This window comes from Silurus meridionalis, chromosome 13 (genome assembly GCF_014805685.1).
Source record: "Silurus meridionalis isolate SWU-2019-XX chromosome 13, ASM1480568v1, whole genome shotgun sequence".
NCBI classification, from domain to species: Eukaryota; Metazoa; Chordata; class Actinopteri; order Siluriformes; family Siluridae; genus Silurus; species Silurus meridionalis.
The window spans coordinates 13,478,023-13,495,309 of NC_060896.1; the positions used below are offsets into that span (position 1 = coordinate 13,478,023).

Sequence of the window (17,287 nt, forward strand, 5' to 3'; positions counted from 1 at the left end):
GTGTGTGTGTGTGTGTGTGTGTGTGTTAAAAGTGAAAGGAACATCGTGTGAATTTTGACCAGACTGCGACCTTCGCATTGGGACTTTAACCCGCACAGTGGGTTTGTGTACACGGCGGTGTGAATCTCAGTGGCTGCGCTGCAGGAAAAAAGCGCTGCTCTGAACTTCTGCTGTAAAAACCGAACAAGTGTAGCGACTTTCATCGGGCTTGTGAAAGCTCCTGATCTCTAATCATGAAAAGTCTAAAACAGAGGCTGAAGAAACACGAGGCGTCGAGCAGCGTGAGTGGAAACTGATCTTGTTCATTTACATCAGTCTTGTTAGCTTCTTCTTATTATTATCATTTTTATTTGTTTAGTGCAGTTTAGGAACTCGCCCTGGCTACTTGTTAGCCTCCCGAGGTGGGGCTTTAGTACTTAAACGAAGGGTGTGTGTTCCTAAAAAAAAAAGGGAATTATTATAAATGAAACCTCATTGTTTATAGCTTTTGCTTTCTTTAGAAACGTTTCTATTTTATTTGTCTTTAGAAACAATTCCGAAGAAATCTCTAAACAGCATGAAGCTGTAGGCTTTGTGGTAATTGTTGCTGTCAAACTGCTGTCAGATTCGCACCAACCATAAGAACCTCAGGAATATCACGCTGTCATGATTATTCGTTTACAATTATATATATATATATATATATATATATATATATATATATATATATATATATATATATATATATATAAAAGACAAAAGAGGTGTAAAACAGAAATAGTTCCTCTATATGGATTCAGAGCAGCAGTGAGTAAAATGTGCAGTGCCTGAAGGTAATATCACTTCATTGTCTTTAAACATTCCACAAGTGCTTGTCCTCTGCTATTCTGCTAGGCTGATATTATTCTTGGCATTAAGAGGTAAAATCCCTAAAGAATGCCACAACCGTTTAGAGTTTCTAGGCATGGGAAGTGGTAGTTCAGTGGTTAAGATGTTCTACTTCTGCTCAGAATGGTTCACATCCCAGCACCACCAGGCTGCCACTGCTGGGCCCTTAAGAAAGGCCCTTAACTTGTTTAGATTAATGTAGATGTATGAAGACCGTGACTTAAATCCTGACTGCTGATGATTCTTGAACATGCGGTCATGTATTCAGTATTTAGGAAGTGTCATTGCCGTTGTTGTCATTGCCTTTGTATCACGCTCTAATGTTTACCTGACATCACAGACTACAAACTGGAACAAGTATGACGAGCGTCTCATTAAAGCAGTGGAGAGCGACGATGTGGACAAGATCACCAGCGCACTCAAGAAAGGAGCAGTCGCCACCAAACTGGATGCTGATGGCCGCTCTTCGTGAGTGTCACCTTTAAATATGCTCCCAAAGAAAAGACATGGTGTCATTCAGAAATGTCTTCATTTGAAATGAATGAATGAAAGAAACAATACTTGAACGTGTGAACAACTAACTTGATTGTGCAGAGCAATTTTTTGGGGAGGACAAATGTTTACATAAAGGTGCAAGCACATGTACTGTTTGCATTCGGGTATGTTGTTATAAGTTTCACTCTTGTTGTAAACGTCTTGGCACCAGCATCTGCTTTCTACTACAACTTCACAGATAGATTCTAAGACAGAGGTTAAATGAGCATATAAAGATCTGACTTTGATTTATCCACTGCCATGCTAAGTGCCTGATAACTTTGATGTCACTAGTTATATCTTCCTTTGCAACAGTAAATTTGACATGTGTTTTCATGTTTTTTTGTATATTTTTTTTATGTTTTTTTTTTACATTTGAAGCACTATACAATGATTAGCTTTTTATTTAAATCGTGTAAGTGTCTGTCATAATTAGTTATCCAAGGTAGATGATGTTGCGACCCTCCTAGAACTTTTTTGCCACATAGGTTTGGGGGCTGTTAGATCCATTACACGTAGTAATTGAGGTTTTGTGGAGAAGGTTATTGTTTGGGCTTGCCACCATTCCACATTTTTGCAATGCATTTTTTATAAGTTTTAAATAGAGAACAGGGGGGTAATTGGTTACAGTTCGTGTCTAGCTGATATGATACACAGCACGACAGCGAAATCATTATTACAAATGTGCTGAGGCTTTCAACATGACTTTTAAAGAATTAGCTTTACAGACAGGTGGAACATTACAGGACAATCTGGAAGCTCTGTTTTGCTGTAGGGGGAATTTGTGATTTATTTGGCATGGTTTGGGTTCATTTGTGCCCTTAGAAGAAAGGTCACTACAAATTAGTACAGAGTTATTCTGATGAATAATTGTTATTCTTTCCAGCACTATCCACAGGGCATGAGTGCTTCCAAAATCAAATAATATAAATCACATACTATGGCCTTTTAATTTAACAGATCTAAACCCAGCTGAACGATTGCAGGAGATTTGGGAATAATGTGCTGTCAGACAGTGCTGTCCACCTCCATTATCAAAAGTGAGAGAATATATTTAGTTTTTTTTTTCTGGTGTACTTCTAGACACCTGCTGAGATCACTGAAACTATGATGGCTTGTGGTGGTGGCCTTTTAAAACTGAACACTGTAATGTTAGAATATAACATAATATAATTCCTTACCTTCTTTAATAGATATTGTTGAAAAATAAGGTCAGTTGTAACAGATAGCTGACGCATGTGCTACTTTCCCTATTTAGGATTTAGCATTGGCTCCAGTGTTGAATCATCAACTAAGACTGTTTTCAAGGAAGCTGGCCTGTAGCTGAAATCAAAATTTTTTTTAAAAATCCATTAGGTCAATAGGTTTAAAGCAAAACACAAAACAAAACAATGGTTTTGACACCATATTTGTTTTTTATTACAACATGCATGCCTGCGTGTGGAAAAAAATTATAATAATAACCGATAATAACATGGGCAGCATAGTGCTACAGCGGGTGTGGTTGGTGGTAGGTGGATTGTCTTGTCTGAAATTGGTCTTAGGTGTGTGTATGGTGTTTTTCTGCATTATGGCCAGTGTTCCCAGGATAGGGTCGCTATCGAGTGCAGTCCTGACCATATCAAGGTTGTACATAAGGCTGAAGACAAAGCAGAACACAAAGCTGAAAATGAATTAATGAACGATAATAACGTTTTCTCTACCACTCCCTCCACCTCTTTGCTCTCATCAAATGAAAGTGCTGAGCTAGCTCAAGTTTGTTTGGAGTTTTCGATAGGGGTGAATAACGATGCTTTTATTTACTCACATCCTGTTCATGCTGACATCTTATCTTATCTTATCACACGAGCAAAGTGTGTTACGATTAAGTATCACACTGTCTTTAACATGCTTTAAATGTAGGATTTGTCTTTTTCTCACTTTGTGCTTCACATGTTCACCTTTGAAACTTTCTAAAAAGTATTCCTTTCACTCAGTGAGGAATATAAGCTGTGAAACATAAGAATTCTTGTTTCTTCCCTGTAGGCTTCACCTAGCAGCATGCAACGGGCTTATAAATAGTCTAAATGTTTTCCTTACCCACGGTGTCAACCTACGCACAGCAGATGCCGCTGGTAAGAGTCATTCTCCACTCTTAATGAACCATTGTACTCGATACACTGTTGCACTGATTGTGCGACTGCAGTAATGCAACAGAGCATGTGTAAAACATGTCTGAAACAGCTTCTAATTCCGCAGGTAAAACCGCACTGCATCTTTCTTCAAGAGGTGGCTATTCTGCCTGTGTGCAGCGACTGTTGCAGGTACAGCGAGTTTTGCTTTCCCTCACTAACAACTGCAGGAAGAAAGGTCTGACAATATGACAGGTTATGGTTGTGCCATGTTTGCTGTAAACCAGCCCTACCATAAATGATTGTTCAAAAGCCTGTTAAACAAGATCAAGTGACATGTTTTTGTGTTCTTCATTGCTGCATGTAGTCTTTGTGCTTTGCTCCTTTTGTTCTCACATAAAACACTTGAGCTGAGGCAAGGAGAGAGCAGGTTTTCATACCATAGCAACATTGCCTCCTTAGTGTACAGTAAACATTAAGAAATCATAAAAGATCTACCCCAGGTTAAGGAAGACAGTGTTGTCACTCTTTCCTGAATGGAAAAAAAAATGTGGCATGACAGAATGTATTGTATTGCAAAAGCAGAATAAATTATTGTTCATTTATAATCATTGTTGGTGTCCTTATATAAATAAATAATAGTTTTTAATGGTTTATATCTGTGGTGTAAGTGAATGAAAATGAATATGTGTGTAATCAGTAGCGATTGAACTATTCAAGAATTATTCATTGTTTGGTTTGCAGTGTAAAAGTCCCGTTGAAAGCACAGATCTGCAAGGGAGGACATCGTTACACGAAGCATGTGAGCAAAACATCTAACATCTCTAAGATGCCTTTGTGACAGACTCTACCTTTGATTACTGTGTTCTCCAACATTATTTCTCTGGAAAACCGGGACAGAGTACTAAAGCCTGGAAGTTCTCCAATGAAGAATAATGCACATTAGCTCAACAGCATTGGACAGTAGGACCCACTTTTCCCTCAGAACATTCTCTCAGTGAGCAATGAGGCCACTCGTATTAAATGTATTAAATTCATTTTCATGTTCATTAAAAACTGGCCTACAAAAGAATGCGCATGTTAACCAACAATATACAGATAAGCTGCAAGTTCAGATGAAGCCTGTTTGAAATGGCCAGAGGCCCAGTGTGTGTGAAGAAAACGTTCCCCGCAACGTTATGCCAAAAGCCTGAACTTTTGACATACAAGGCCGATTGTGTCCATGAATTCATGCTGTTGATGCCAAATTCTTCCCCTGCCATGTGAGGACACCCCCCAATTAGGAATGTACTATATTGTGAACTACAGGTCACACCATTAATTAAAGGTTAATCAGACCATGCAATATTTTCTATCTGTCCAGTTTTAGTGAGTCTGTGCCAACTCATTCTCCAGATATATTCTCTCAAGAATATACTTGGCTGTTAGAAGTGGAATTCACTGTGATTGTCCTTTGTTGTAGCCCATCGGCTTTTAAATGGTTGTGCGCTCTGAGATTCTGAGACTTTTCTGCTCATCGGATTTGTAAAATTGTATTTTATTACACTTTGAACTCGCCTGGCTACTTTCTTCTGACCTCTTATCAACAAACGGTTTGTTTTTCAAGCCAGTCTATCCAGTTGACTGCTCCATTTTCACTAAGAATTTATGCTTTGTTCTGCAGCCACATGACTGGCTTGATCGGGTTGTTGCATGAATACAGTAAACAGTGATACAGTGGCTGGTGTGTGTTTTAAACATTTTATTTCAGCGTACCATATACACTGAGTTGTCTGCATGTTTATTGGCAAACCAGGTAATTTGTTTATTACAGCTGGTGTTTTCAGGGAGTCACAGAAGTGAGTATTGAAGTGTAGAAGTGTATTGAGAACTGCTGATCATTTTTCAAATAGCACAGTGTCACATTGATTGCTGCTAAAAAAAAATGATGAATAGGGAAGTGAAGGTGAGCACCATGCTGACGTGTTCCTCGTGATTTATAGATTTAATTTAGTGTAGTACATTAGCAGCTAAAGCATATACAGTGGACTTATGGATGGTGCCACATATATTCTCTAATAGGGGACACTGAGGGAGGAAATGAATGATTGCTTGCTCCAAATCTACTAATTTCCAAATTGGCCAAGTTTCACAAAAAGGAATATTACAAGCACTTTGCAGACTAAATCAAACATTAAGGTCTGACTTGTCCGTGTATGATTATAAGCATTGCTGTTCAGTTAGAGTTCAAATGCTAAATACATCATTACATATGGCTTCTTTTTTAACTGAGCATCAACCCTGCAGAGAAAACGACGGCACTCAGTGAATGCAATAATAGCTGATGATGTTTCTCTGATATGCAAACAAATTGTTTATGATAACTAGTCATGATAGACATGTATTTACTGATAATACACTCAAGCTTGAAATGAGTGGAATGCTCATGATGTAATTTTATCGTGTTCATTCAGCTTATGGAGGTCACACTACAATAATCAAAATGCTGTGTGGCAGCGGTGCAGCTGTGAGTGCTGTTGATAAGGTAAGAAAAAAAATGGGTTTCTGTTTAGTTAAGCATTTTACTACCTATTTTCACTTAGAGAAGCAGTAATTACATCAGACACTGGCTATTTCCTTAGCAAGAAAAAACTCTTTATTGTCTTGTGTAGTCATCTTCCTTGTCCTAGCAACTCTATGTATATACCTCATTTTTGCCACACCTTATTATTAAACACCTGTAGTTATATCCTTGAATCTGTTTACATTTGACCATGTCCTTGTAACACATGATTATTTTTAATAAATCGAAGGGAGAAGGCATCCACTTCTGTGTACAGCAACTGCTGAATATGATAATCGCTATAAAAACAAAAATAAAGATGGTAATATTTATGCCCATCATTTGCGAGAGAAAGGATTTATGTTTTTTTTTTTTTACACCAGCCAGAAGTTTACACGGATGTAAAGCTGGTTTGTAAATGATCCTAGAATGTTGTATTTTCATCAGGATGGCCGTTCTCCCCTAATGATAGCAGCACTGATGGGTCACAGCCGGGCTTGCCAACAACTTTTAAATTGTGGGGCTTCTGTCAATCTTCAAGACAAGCAAAATAAGTATGCTTCATTTCTTCTGTAGTTATTTACATGGGTATATAATGGGCCTCGGAAAGAGCCACCGTGACTGCAGGTTTTTATTCCAGACAAACAGGAACCAAACATGATTTCACATTTAATCAATTATCATTGGTCACCAGATTAGTGCTGTATAAACCTGACAATGCCATATTTTCAAAGACCTGTATGCTAGTTCCGAATTTAGTCTGCATTATAGCAAATATTACAAGATACGGGTAGTTGTGCTATAGGCCAATGATGGGGGAACCAACAATTGCAGCACAAGCTTTCTTCCTGATCTGGGCTACTTTGTTTTTAAAAGACCTTTATTTTTAATGTGGGAAATAAAAACAGTGTATAAGAAAATAGTAAAAAAAATAATATCAGTCCAATTAGCAACTGCTTCATTGTCATTATCAGTCTAGATCTTCATTTTATAATACTAATGAGAAATGCATGCATTATAATTCTTGTTATTTGGCTCTTGAGCAGTGCAACCGATTAGCATTTGCCCTTTGGTTGGGAGATAACTAATTATAGCCCACTCAATGCCACAAACAATCTGTGGCCAATAGCCAAAGGAGCAAAATTCACAGTGTTCTTTATGCATACTCGCTCTTTCATTTTCAATCTGTTTTATGATATGAAATAGCTGGATAGTGAGAGGAAATTGGTAAATGGCCAAACTGAGGAGAAAAATCAATATTTGTAGTTCTCTTATAATATCTGTGCTTATTTTTGGCCAATTAAAAATGCATGTCTGCTGAGTGCAGTCATCTATCAGTACTGCTGTATCGAGAAAAGTCAAACAACATAAAGAAGTAGTTTTACTTCATTTAAATCCAGGGTAAAACTGCCGCTGAAATACTGAAGTATGCTTCAAAGAACATAAAAGGCGAAGAACTGTATAGAAAATAAAAACTGCAACCTTTTATTGATGGAAGTGTGTGTCGTTTGTGTACAGTCTTTACACACAGGTACTGTTGTAAATAAGGGCAGTGTCTTATGTGAGCATGATTCAAACAGCGGATTATTGTTTGTACACATGAATTTAATGGCAATCGAGATGAGCCATTGGACTTTGTTATAAAATGTGCTCTGATGATTTGATATACGGTCTCAATGTTATTGTCTCTTTAATGCTGTTCTCTCTAGGTTTATGTTTGTGTGTTTGTGCGTGTGTTTCCATAGGACTGCACTTCTCTTGGCTTGTGAGCATATTTGTCGTGAAGTGGTGGAGGTCTTGCTGAAGTATAAAGCAGATGTTACTGCCGTGGACATGCATGGCCATGACTCGTGCCACTATGCTCGGCTTAGTGGAGACCAAGCCTTGATTACCATGATCAATCAAGCCTGGGAGGCAGCCAGCAAAGGCGAGTCATCCAAAGCAAGCAGCAACTCAACCTTAGGGAAGAAAAGTTGTATCTGCCAACATTTGGCAACAATTTATATTGTACTAATCCAGCACATTCTGCTTTCTCTAAAACATGGTTGTACATGTAGCACTTTACAATACATTATTTTGTTGATTCGAGATATTGCAGGGAGATATCAGATTAAGGCAATGTATATTGACGTGCCATCAGAATGGGTTCCTGAATGCCAGAATTTTCCAAACACAGCTTACTTGCCTTTGGGTTAAGTTTACTCATTAAATGACAATGCATCAGTGCTTCAAGCTAAAAAATTATGTTTTTGGCAATAAGTGTTATTCACTGATTATTACAGATGACTGTTTTCCATTTTTCTACTCTGCCTGCTTTCCGTAACCTTTACGAGTGTGGGGATGGCACATGTTGTATTCTGTTAGATGTTGTTGGCACTTGTCTATGAATGAGCTTATTACAGAAAAACGTGTGAGATGAATCAATGTTTCATCTGCCTGGTTTTTGGACGTAGGCCCCAACTGAATGCATTAAAGCACTTTCTCTTCTAAAGCAGTATTCTGATGTATTTTTCAAGTTCTGACTTCTGTGAAATTTACTACACTGCAGAAACAAAGGCTCAGTGGAGGTTTGTGAGCCACAGCCACAAATTACAAGAATTGTGTTATGACCCTGGCTCTAGAACTAACCCTCAGCACTGTGATAAATAAAACAAATAAAATGCATGTATGAAAATATTATATTCATTTTATCAATGAAAATTTGGTACTAAAGACCTGGTACTAAATCTTTGAATGATGTCTGGATTATAAATGTATTTTAAATGTAATTCTCTTGTTTTTCTTATATAGAGGCTTCCCATTCCAAGACTGGTCCAAAATTACAGCAGCAGGTAAGGACTGAAAGGGTCTCACTGGGAAAATTGTTGTTTATGAGTCATAAGACGACCTGAATTTTTTGACCTGCCTTTCTGTCCTTTGCTCTGGTTTGCTTTGTCTCACCACCAGAATCTAAACAAAGCTCTTTTCCTCATACTCATGCTTTTGTGTATTAACCTCACTTCAACCTAGAGGTCAACCTGCTAATAATAATGCAAGTGAAAATGTAGTTCTGTTCTGTTTCGCTGTGTGTGAACTTGTGATGTTTGATCTTTTAGAAATCAATAATAAAGAAATTATTGTGTGCTGCTTTTTTTCTTCAGAGGTCCGTAAATAGTGAAACTCACATGCTTCTGAGGAAGATGAGTGTGCAGGTGAGCATAGTATTGCCCGTCACCAACATTAGTGATTGGGATTTTCTTTTCATTTTAGATTGATAGGGCACTTCGTATTACTAATAAAATAAAATGTATAGTATTACTAATATCATAATAATATAATAATTTCATCACATACAATTTTACTGATTTATATTTTTGCACAGCGGGACATCAGGCATCTTTTACAAATACATCTCATGCTCTTGAACCAAGCAGCTCAACGTCTTGCAAAATTATTTCCAACAATCTTTGTCTTTTTCAAGGCTCCTGCTAAAGGCCCATCTTCAGGCGTCAGCTGTCCTGCCACAGTTCCAACACAGCAACATACAGTGAGTAACTCACTATAAGTGAATAGTGGCTGATAGAGAATGACCCATAAAGCAGCTTTTTTTTTTGCCCTCTTCTGAACCAGCAGGCTTGATTTCTGTGTCGTTTAGTTGTGGGTAGCCTTTTGTTAACGAGTGCTTTCTGAATTACAGAAGGAGTATGCCAGCCACTCAGAAAACGGTAAGAGTTGGACTTTAGAATAGTAATCAGTAGCACACAATGATTGATCCTTTGACCTCCAAATTTTGTGCCTTCCAGGAAACCTGCAGAGTTATCATGTGGACTGTGCACAGGTACATGGCTTTCTTTAGTCATATCTTTTTGTAGCTTATACTGTGTATTTGGGTTTTAATTATGAAATGATGAATGTGACAGTCATACCATTTTTATAACCACACGACTTTTATCTTCCAATTTGATTAGGATTAGAAAGTACATTTCTTTAATGTAGGCAGTGATCAAATTTGTTCTTAGATGTGCTACGCAGTCTGAATTATGACTATGCAATCTGAAGTTAAGCTCTTGACTGCTGACAGAATTTCAACAGAAGATCTCTACTACTTTATCAGTTCACAAAATATTCTGTTTCAGGTTCGACATCATGCCCCTCATTCAGCAGCTCCAGCCTCATTCAAAGCAAAGGAGGTGCTAGTGGGTGAGGCTGATCTTCTTAAGAGGGAACTATGGGACATGAGACGGAGGCATGATGCTGCTCAGGAAGAGCTGCTCAGGCTGGATGCGGCTCTGGTCCTGCGCACTCGAGACTACGAGGAGCTGAGGAGAAGCAGTGAGCGAGCACTTCAGCAGGCCCATAACCACGCTTGGGAGCTAGAGGCAGCACTGGGGGAAGTGCAGCGCAGAATGGTAGGATCAGAGGCTAAGGTGAGGCAAATGCAAGCACATTTGGTAGCCGTTCGGGAAAACCTAGTGGAGGAGCTGAGAGTACAATTGCTCGAGGCCAGGGCAGAGCTGCATCGAGCACGATCAGAGCTTGGCCAAAGCAAGAGGGAAGCAGAGGAGCAAAAGGAGAGGAATGACATGCTCCAACAAGAGGTACACAAGCTTACTGAGGAGTTACTGAAGAAAGAGGACACAGATAACCTGAAGGCAAGCCTATCAGGTCAGGAGTCTGAGACAAATGAAATAGCTTGTAAGGAAATTCAGACTCCCTTGGAATGGAAGCCTGGTCCTTCAAAAACCACAATGACATATGTTACAGGCGAGACTCTGCAGCAAGAGATAGATAAGAAGAGCTATATCAACCTAGAGGAGCATGAGTCTATAAGGAGCTCACTAAGTAATGCACTTCAACAGGCACAAAGCCAGGCTAATGAAGCATTGATGATGCAACAGAAGACCAGTGAGGAAAATCATAGTCTCATTAGAGAACTGCAGGAGCAGAGGACAGAGCTGGACACCCTACAGGAAGCCCTAGAGGCACGGTTTGTACCTGTGGCTATGCTGGAGGCGAAGGAGAATGAGGTAGCTCAGCTTAGGCTGGCTCTGAAGCAGATGGAAGAGAGCAAGGAAAGGGAGGAGGAAGGCAAGAAAGCAAGTAGTGCCGAAACGCAGGAGCAGTCTCAGCCTGAAGCAACATCACAGAACAATAAATGCACACAGACTGAAAAAACTCCAGAAAAATTTACAAATACTGCAGAAGGACAAAATGAGGTTTGAAGAAATATAAATTATATTTTCATTGAAAATGTATTATGTATAATATATTTTCCATTTAAAATGTATTATGTATAATATTAATTGCACTATACATTTGTGATAGTTACAGCAGTATTTCTGAGCACTACATATTATGTTTGTTTGTTCATTTTTGGTTTTGTTTGTGGCTTACCCAAACTGTATTCATTCCAGGATTCAGACATAATAGTGGAAGCAGAAGGCCAGAGGGCTGCTCAGAATTGCTCATCAGCACTCAACAGTGTCTGTAGCCTTGCACACTCAGACAACACCATCCTAAAGGCACACATTAACAGCCTGCAGCAGCAGCTAGAGGTCAGTCGCCCCCTCGCAGACCTAGTAGTTTAAAGACCTCTCTGCTGCTCTGCTCTCAGCACACACAGGCACTAATGCTGATTATGTTTGCAGGATCATCTACAATATTTTACTCTTCCACTGTCTGTAGTGTTTGGTAATGAATTGTAAATGAGACTCTTTGGAATGAAAGATGTTTGACCTTTCCAACACAAACCACTACAAACCAGCTCATTATTTCTATTCACGAGTAACGCAGTTTGCGTATCTTGCGATCCTTGCGTATGTGTATCTGTGTCTGTGTGTGGACAAGGTCAAGTTTTCTGTCCTTATCTGTGTATTTCTATTGTAGTGACAGAAGTAACAGAGTCTGTTGTCATGTCTTATCCAGACGCTAACTAAGAACTGCTTATTGTTCTTAACATGTGTTTTTGCCCAGAATTCAAACGCAGAATTAGTTACATTGCATTAAATAATCAATAAGTTTCTATTTCACCAGGTTTGTGATGAAAACGGGCAAACATTAACATTTAATACTAGGGAAAAAAAACACAAGCTGTAGTATGTGTTGTATTTTACTGGAATTTGTTTGCCTAATCATCATATAAGAGTTAGTACAGATGTCACTGCTTTGGATCTATTTCCAACCATGAGAGTGTTTCACAAGCTAATGCAGTCTCAGTACCGTGCCTGGATCAAATGGGAAGGGTGCGTCAGGAAGGGTATCCGGCATAAAGCTTGTGCCAAATCAAATATCCGCTGTAGCGACCCCTAATGCAAGGAGTCAAGGGGAAAAAACGACATTCTTTTCCACTGCTGGTTATCTCTCTCGTTTTCTCTCTAGAACTCTGAAAGGCATTATAGTCAAGTTCTTGATATATATCGCACACGTCTTCTCAATGCAGCGCAGGTATGATTCAAGCTTTCGATACCATACCATTCTATATGAATATTGTTCTTAATCATTTCTATAACTTCCATGACCCATTTCACATTCACATTCCTCATATCTTTTCCTGTTAGTTTCACTGTAGTTAATGAATATTTTCTATTCATGTGGATTATACGCTTAAAGATTAAATTAATTAATGTGCTTGACACATAGGATAGGTTCCATTTTTGATATGCTTCAACATTACACTATGACCAAAGCAGATGTATATGGTTAGAGACTAATAACTGTTTCTCTTGTTGTTGTTTATTTTTCAGGGCCACATGGATGATGAGGCAAAAACTGCACTGCTTCAGATTGCCCAAATGAGACAGGAGTGTGTATGTTGATCAATGATTGTCTCTGTGTTTCTATGTCAAAGTGGAGAGAGAGAGAGAGAGAGAGAGAGAGAGAGAGAGAGAGAGAGAGAGAGAGAGAGAGAATGTGTTTTTAATACAGATTAGGCCCACCAGTGAAACAGGTGAAATCTACTGTACATCGACCTTTCATTAAATACTATGTAAATATATAGAATAATTATAATTATTCTTTTTTTTATGTATAATATGTACAAATTTTTGACCATTCTTTATTAAACAGATGCTGTTGCTTTTCTGGGATTCTTCTTAAAAAAAAATTTTCCATTAAATGCCACTGTTTTTATGATCAGATGTAAATATTAAATTTCTTTTTAGAGATTTTTGTAGAGGACCATGGACATGGTTTCGGATTCAGGTTATGAATTTCTTAATTAAGATTTTAGTATTGCTGCCGTACATGTTAGAGCAGGGGTCACCAACATGGTGCCTTTTCTAAAAATAGCTGTTTCCTACTTTGTTAAATCATTGTTGATAATTATTATGAGAAATCATTAACATGATCAGTGTCTTCACATAGATGAATGTCATCAATTATTAATAATAACATATAATAAAAGGTAAATTGAGCAAATGTGTTATTTCAGATCAAACTGAAAACTGTGTGTATCAAACTGGTAGCCCTTCACATTAATCTGTACCCAAGAAGCAGCTCTGTTTCAAAAAGTTTGGTGACCCCTGTGTTAGAGAAACAGGGCCGCCCTCTAGTGGATGATGCTGCGTACTAACTTAATGCAGACTTACATGGACCTTCCTGGACATGGAGAGTCTGTTAAATGTCAAGTGCTGTCTGACCTCACCCTAATTATTTATTATAATTATCTCCAATTTCTCCAAGAAAAGGAATATGTGCACAGTCAATAAATACAATATCCAACATTTATTATAACACCTCTCAGTCATATTAGTATTTTTTCCCATCCAGGCTTAGTCAGGTGTTGTCAACCCTCCTATTACACATTCTCCAGACCCTCTTCTCATATGGCCTTCATTTGAGCAGTAACCTGAGAAATGGTTCTTTTAGCCTCATGTTCAACTCAGCTCAGTCATCCATCTGCTTTCTTATTTTTTATAATAAGATTTATTTTTAAGGATAGCACTAATCCCTGTGCTCACGCTCACACCTCCATTTGTGTGTTTTTCCATTCCCTAGCTGAACAGAGTTATTGTGGCCAGTGTGGTTTTATCCACTTTCTCAGCCTGGGTGTTCTGCACTGCAGCTGCACTCAGTGAAAACAGGAATGTTTTGTGAAGGAAAAGAACCCTTTAGCATGATGACTATGTTTTTTTTTAATCCAACACTGGAGATTTTCTGCCAGAAAGAGAAACCTAATACGCCATTTAACTTTGAAGCCAAGCCAGCCACATTCCCCTCCTCCACCCTTTCACCTCAATTTGTTCAGTCGAAATCCACTTCCATGCTTTGACCATTATTTGTGAGTTCTGGTTTATATTTAAAAGGAGCATAAACCACAACATTGGTTTCTAGTTTAGTTCATTGCGGTCTGATCTGTCAAAGCTGTTCTCAGTCATTATGGTGAATGCCTTTCAGTGTGCATGGAGATTTGCCTTTAATCAGATTTCCAGGGCCCTAACCAGAAGCAGATGGTTGCATTCACTTTGGTTTTGCTCATATTCTTTAGTGCTCTTAAAGATTATAGCATGGCATTTAACAGCCTCCTAACAAGTGTTAGCTGCATGTGACTCCGCCCCGTTACTCAAGCCCTGTTAGTTCCTCGTAACTGTGCTGAACTCAGATCAACTTTTTTTTTTTCCTTCTGATTAAAGCCACATAAACCAGGACTTTTATACCATTCCAGATGTTTCATGATGTATCTTGTGAAATGCTTTTTTTCCTCTTAGGTATAAAGGTACACGTATAACCTATGCAACATACTACCATAATTTAAACATACAATGCTGTAGACATGTAGTGCAGGATCAGTGTCAGTTATAACTGCCAGTCAATCCAGCCCATTCCTGTCACCTCATCAATACTCATTAATTAAATCTATAGTAAAAAGCTATACAATTATTTTTGAAACGGTATTCCATTTACACCAATGAACACACCTGAATTATTAGGTGTTATTTGAAATGTTGTATTGCCGCCATCCTCTAGAGGGCGTGCGATTTACCTCCATTGGCTTTTTTGTCCAGCATATTTGTATACACTACCAGTCTATCTTATTCAATGTTTTTTCTTGGTTTTTTTTTATATACATATATATATATATATATATATATATATATATATATATATATATATATATATATATATATATATATATATATATGCAAAGAAAAACATTGAATAAGATATACTGGTAGTGTATACACATGTTTACACATTAATATTGAATTTATGAAAGAACATGTACGAAATTATGTAAAATAATTATGTAAAAAGAAAAATAATATGTAAAAAGTAAAAAAGAAATGTGGTAAATATTCAAGGATGTTTTACTTTTGACACCTTTAGCTTTGATGATAGCTTTGCACACTCTTGGCATTTTTTTTTACCAAAGAAGATTTTTCTATTGATCTAATTTCTATACCTTATGTTCCTTGGCCCAATCAAGTTTCTTCTGCTTGCTGTTCTTCCGAAGTCATGTTTTTTTTTATCTCAAGATCATGAAGGCCTGACTCATGCATTCTCCTCTAAACAGTGGATGTTGATATATGTCTGCTATTTAAACTGAGGTGCTGTAAATCATGGTTTCTGAGGCTTATAATTCTATTAAACTTATTCTCTGCAGCAGAGGTAGCTCTTGGTCTTCCATTCCTGGGACAGTCCACGTGAGAGACTGTTTCATCATGGTTTTATCAACTGCGCTTTGAATACAAATTCTTGAGATTATTTCAATTGACTGGCTTTCATTTCTCAAAGTACTGACGGACTGGCTTTCTTGTTGAAATATGGAATTGTAGCACTTATAGGGCTGTTGAATCTGTACTCACCCTTCCTTTGTACAAAAGTCAAGAAATATCACAAGTAACTCTTGAATAGGCACATCTGTGAATTGAAAACCATTTCAGGTGACTACTTCATATATCTGATAAGAGAATGCCATGACTGTGCCAAGCTGTCATAAAAAAAAAAAAAAAAAACTAAATGAAACAACTTAAACAACTCATAATGTATATATTTTAGATTGTTCAAACAAAATTATTTTGGTTGCTACAAAACTTTATGCATGTTCTTTCATAGTTTGGATGTCTTCAGTATTAATGTACAATGTTGAAAATAATAAATAAAAAAATAACCACATATAGTTATAAGAAAATGCATATATATTTATAGTAGTGATGAATTATATTATATTCCTAACTGACAGATTCCTTTAAACATTTTTTAATTTTGACTGAAGGTTGTTCTGTCCTTCCATGTAAATTCCAGGAAGAGATCAGGCCACATCCAGAACTCAGTCAAAATAATCATTTAGGTTATTTCCTATATTAACCAGAAAACAATCATTTTTAGTACCCTTCAATTCATTTTAGTCTTTTTTCTCCCCTAATTAGTGCATCTTGTCTCTGTTCCTGTGGCTGTCTATCTCCAGCTCAAATTAACATGCCCTTGTGGTTAACTTTCCCCATTTTGCTGAGCCACACTGTGCAAAAGTAGATATCAAAGAATCTTAAACAGACGGTTAGAGTGCTGAGTGGAAGGCTGCCAGGAACCACATTCACAGCTTGTTGCTCAATGCACCAGAGTCCCAGCAGTACCCACGCTGTGTAGTGATTATTGGTATGTCAGTTAGTCTGACTGTTTTATTAAACACAATTTCTGCAAAATGCTTACAAGGTTTAAACACGGTATTGTTCCCCTCCAGCTGGATAATGACAGCAGTGTTTAGTCTTGTTAGGCTGTCGATAGATTGGAAGCAATTATATTCTGCTTTAGCGCACTAACAACGGTATATTTCTATGCTGTTTACTGTGGCCAGCTTTGGATGGTGACTGAAAATGGGACCCCACAAAAACCCCAAAACATCTCATAGACCCAATAATTATAATTTTGGCCAACAAACACTTGGCTGCTCAATAACTTTGTTGTTTCCTAAATAGAGTCATAAGCATATGTTGCAGATTATATAATATGAAGATAGTTGATGTGACAGATGTGACTTTCAGACAGACATGTGACCAACTAGCTGAAACAGCAGACCACAAACCAAACCTGATTCAGTATACTGTCAGAAATTATTCCAGCATCTCTCACACACACACACACACACACACACACACACACACACATACACACACACACACACAACCAGCCCAAAGGAAAGATTAAGTGTAGAGCCTTGACTGTTTGAGACAGCCTCTCCCTCTGATCAGCCTGGTGCATACACTTTCTGAAGAGCCATGCCAGCTGCTGGGCCACACGGGTCTTCCAGAAGTGTTGG

At 37.9% G+C, this 17,287-nt stretch overlaps 1 protein-coding gene across 1 annotated transcript; it reads left to right on the forward strand.

Annotated features, from left to right (window-relative positions):
• On the forward strand, window positions 1-13,118 carry uacaa (uveal autoantigen with coiled-coil domains and ankyrin repeats a). The gene is made up of 17 exons (XM_046865021.1): window positions 1-281; window positions 1,208-1,335; window positions 3,427-3,515; window positions 3,640-3,704; window positions 4,257-4,314; window positions 5,966-6,036; window positions 6,502-6,608; window positions 7,800-7,981; window positions 8,845-8,885; window positions 9,195-9,245; window positions 9,515-9,580; window positions 9,731-9,758; window positions 9,837-9,871; window positions 10,170-11,249; window positions 11,448-11,588; window positions 12,412-12,477; window positions 12,777-13,118. Exons 1-17 carry the CDS (start codon window positions 234-236, stop codon window positions 12,846-12,848), a joined length of 2,328 nt encoding a protein of 775 aa, XP_046720977.1. The 5' UTR covers window positions 1-233; the 3' UTR covers window positions 12,849-13,118.
• Window positions 13,119-17,287: the final 4,169 nt, after the last annotated feature.